Genomic DNA, 3,563 nt, shown 5'->3' on the forward strand with positions numbered 1-3,563 from the left:
TGTCCTCCAGCAGTCTGAGCCTACAGCAGCAGAGAGGACATGTGGACAGTCTGTCCTCCAGCAGTCTGAGCCTATAATCTTTCATCTGAACCAACAGAGACTTCAGCAGCCACACAAAGGTCAAAGGTCAGAGTACAGAATGCAAATCTAAACCTCCTTTCTATTGGTTTACCCGTTTCATTCTTCAAACACATTTTCTTTTTATTTTAAATTTTAACTTTTATTCAGCAAGTTTACAGATGAAAATATTCTTAATTTTTTTTAGAAAAAACAAAAACAGAACAACAAAAAAATACAAAAGCAAAATATTTTACAGCAAACATGAGTTTGAAAATAAAGATCAAATAAAAGAAGGACTGTAGAAACTTGCAGAGCGGGTCCAGCTGAGTTATATGTTAGATAGGTCTATGAGACCATCCTCATCCTCATCCTAACCCTCCACAGGTTCAGGTCTCGACCTGAAACAATCCAGTTTCTTGGCATTCAGGAGTTTGGTGAAAGGTCTTTGATCCAATGGACCAGGCGACACCCAACAGTTCCTCTGCAGAACCTTCAAGCCTGCTGCAGAGGCATGAGGGCTGCTGGCGCTTCCAGGTGGTCAGGTTGATGTTACACACTCTGGATAAATCTCTGCGGCCTTGCAGCAGAACCATCAGAACCGCGACATAAAAAGACTGAGTCAGATGTTGCGTTTTGGTCCAGTACCTGTGTAATGTTCAGTCGTATTTATTCGACTCTCCTGCAGTGTTAAGAAGCAACCATTTCTCTGTCCGGAGGTTTCTTTTGTTCCAACGTCAGAGGTTGTCACCGTGATTGGACCCGTTTCCCCTTTCAGATGGACCTGGATGCTGTCCTGGATCAGAAGAGGAAGAAAAACCCAAAATGAATTCTCAGGTTTGAACCATTTCTGCACAGCAGACCTTAAACATGTGAGCTACTTCAACAGGTCTCACTGCGCCAAACAGAACCAGAAGGAACTGGATCTCTTTGGTATGCTTACCTCTTTAGGAGCAGGAACCTCCAACCTGCTTTCCTCAGGAGTTTTCACCACAATCAACGTCTGCTCCTGAAAGGTTTCAAGCCGGCTGATGTCCTCATGGGTCACATATGCCAATGTGCATGTTGAGTTAAAGACGCTTTAGATTCAGTCCGAGTTTAATTCAACTCGATGTATTTATATAGCGCCAGTTCACAACATGAGTTATCTCAAGGCACTAAACAAAAAACAGATCCAAACTCATTCCAGTCACAGAACATCATGACATACCAGTTAGTGAAGGGAGCAGTGACCTCTGACCTCAGAGTGAAAATCAGACGCAACGGTGACCTCTGACCTCTGGGGGTTAAAGGATATGCAGAGTTGTTCCGGTCGTCGGTCATGTTAAACAGCTGTTGAGAGCTGGTTCGGATCAGGAAGTCCAGAGTTTCCTCCACCAGCTTCAGGTTGTCCATGTCTTCCTGAATCTGGTTCTGATCCAGGAAGCAGGAGACGGGACAGGTTCCTCTGCAGACACCAGGCAGGAAACACGTAGCTACATTCAGATGGTACATATCAGGGTTTCCCCCAGAAAAGAGGCTGAGCCCGGTGGCAGGTGGTCGTTTGCCAGCCGTGATTTAATTTAAAAAACTAGAATAAAGTTGACAGGAAAGTTGAAAATATGGCTATTTATTATGTGATATTGTAAGATATTTGTGTCAAATATTTACACAACTACAGTTTTACAACAAGGAACTTTTGAAATATTTTTTAAACAAAATTACAATTTAAAAAATACAAATTGTTTGCACCCAATTTGAATCCTAATTTAAGTCACATTTACAAATAAATTAAATGAACATAAATGAAAAAGTGCAAACAAAGCACCAACACACGTCTCACTTCCAGGCCAATAACAACAGACAGATGCTGTCCTGTGCTTTCTGTGGCATAGGCTGCATGTTGGATCACTACATGGAACAACAAAGCATCTAATGCTGACTTTAATAGCATCATTTAACCCTTTTTATTGGCTGCAGCAGTAATCTTAGTTAACTGTAAACTAACACCAGTGCACCAGAGGATGAACCACCGGAGCCTCGGACCTTGAGCCACTAGTCTGTCAGAGGATAAACCACCAGTGCCTCAGTGGATGAACCACTGTTTGCTCCTGCTGTCTGCCACAATCTTTGTTCTGGACTGAAGCAACAAACAAATCTAAAAAAAAAAAGTATACTTTTGAGACGGCGGTTCAGAAGAACGAGCTTCCAACAGTCCCTAAACGCAGCACGCACTCTCCATAGAACTTGTAATAAAGTCATTAAATTATCAGTAAACTCATCATTTGTTCAAGTTGTCTTTCACGTATTCAGATTGATATTCTGAAAATATGTAATACATTTATAATTAGTATGACTAATTTCTCCTTATATGATGACAGAAAGTGGATTAAATTTTAAATTAAATAGCAGGAAATGGTAAAAGGGCGCCACCTGCTGACACAAACTGGTTTCTGCACTAAAACTGAGAACAGATTAAGTTTTTTTTAAAAGGTTTCAGTCAGTGACACCTCCTGGTAAAACTAGAAGCACTCAGAGCGCAAACCTGCGGCAAGACCACAGAGTGAAATCTGGATCATCTGGATCATCGTCAACATTTAACAAATCATCGTTTCTATGACGACGCCAACATTTCCTGAAAAGTTCCTCCAAAATTTAATGTTTGATTAGTTTTATCGCATCTTGATAACAGACAAACAAACACGAGGGAAAATATAACCGGTCACCTGCTGGAGAACAGAGGTTTTCACAAAGGAGTCACCTTTGACCTTTGACCGGATCACCACCTAATCACCTGTTCCTGAGGAGGTTATTGACTCCAAATGTTAATTAGTTTTAGATGTACACGGAATGATTCTGCTCTGAAAGTTTCACTAAAACCCATTTTTGTATTAGCTTTGGTGGCCATCTTAAATTTTGATTAGCATTAGTTTTTCAAATATGTCAGAGTGTTGGTTTTTACACGGAGGACTCACATCCACTTCACTTTGTTGGGCGACTGCTTATCGATCAGATCGATGCCCTGCAGCACATTGGTGATGTCATAGACTCGCCGCCGACGGGTTCTTAAGCTCGTGATGGCGTGTCGGAGGTCCAGTGAGTTGTCCGGCGCCTTCAGGAACAAATCCAGGAACCGACGGGTCAGAACTCCCAGAGAAACATCTGAGAAAACAATGAGCTCAGTTTGAGGCAGAAACCACTGAAACCATCTTTGTTCCTGCTAATCATCAGACACACCTGACACACCTGAAACATCCGACACCTGAAACACCTGACACACCTGAAACATCCGACACCTGAAACACCTGACACACCTGAAACACCTGAAACATCCGACACCTGAAACACCTGACACACCTGAAACATCCGACACACCCGAAACATCCGACACACCCGAAACATCCGACACACCTGAAACACCCGAAACATCCGACACACCCGAAACATCCGACACACCCGAAACATCCGACACACCCGAAACATCCGACACACCCGACACACCCGACACACCTGACACACCTGAAACA

General features: G+C 42.7%; 1 protein-coding gene across 5 annotated transcripts in view; it reads right to left on the reverse strand.

Moving 5' to 3' along the window:
- The window catches only part of si:ch211-195d17.2 (uncharacterized protein LOC560495 homolog), a 16,144-nt gene that overhangs the window by 4,701 nt on the left and 7,880 nt on the right, over positions 1 to 3,563 (reverse strand). For 4 of the 5 annotated variants that reach the window (XM_025011143.2, XM_037981481.1, XM_037981479.1 and 1 more), the window contains exons 5-8: positions 3,012 to 3,198; positions 1,355 to 1,504; positions 1,001 to 1,115; positions 706 to 853 (exon numbers count right to left, since the gene is read on the reverse strand). In XM_025011143.2, coding sequence (XP_024866911.1) covers positions 706 to 853; positions 1,001 to 1,115; positions 1,355 to 1,504; positions 3,012 to 3,198 — 600 coding nt within the window. Of the gene's footprint in view, positions 1 to 705; positions 854 to 1,000; positions 1,215 to 1,297; positions 1,505 to 3,011; positions 3,199 to 3,563 lie in introns of those variants that run through there. The other variant, XM_025011144.2, reaches the window with a different exon arrangement.

This window comes from Kryptolebias marmoratus, linkage group LG19, assembly GCF_001649575.2.
Source record: "Kryptolebias marmoratus isolate JLee-2015 linkage group LG19, ASM164957v2, whole genome shotgun sequence".
NCBI classification, from domain to species: Eukaryota; Metazoa; Chordata; class Actinopteri; order Cyprinodontiformes; family Rivulidae; genus Kryptolebias; species Kryptolebias marmoratus.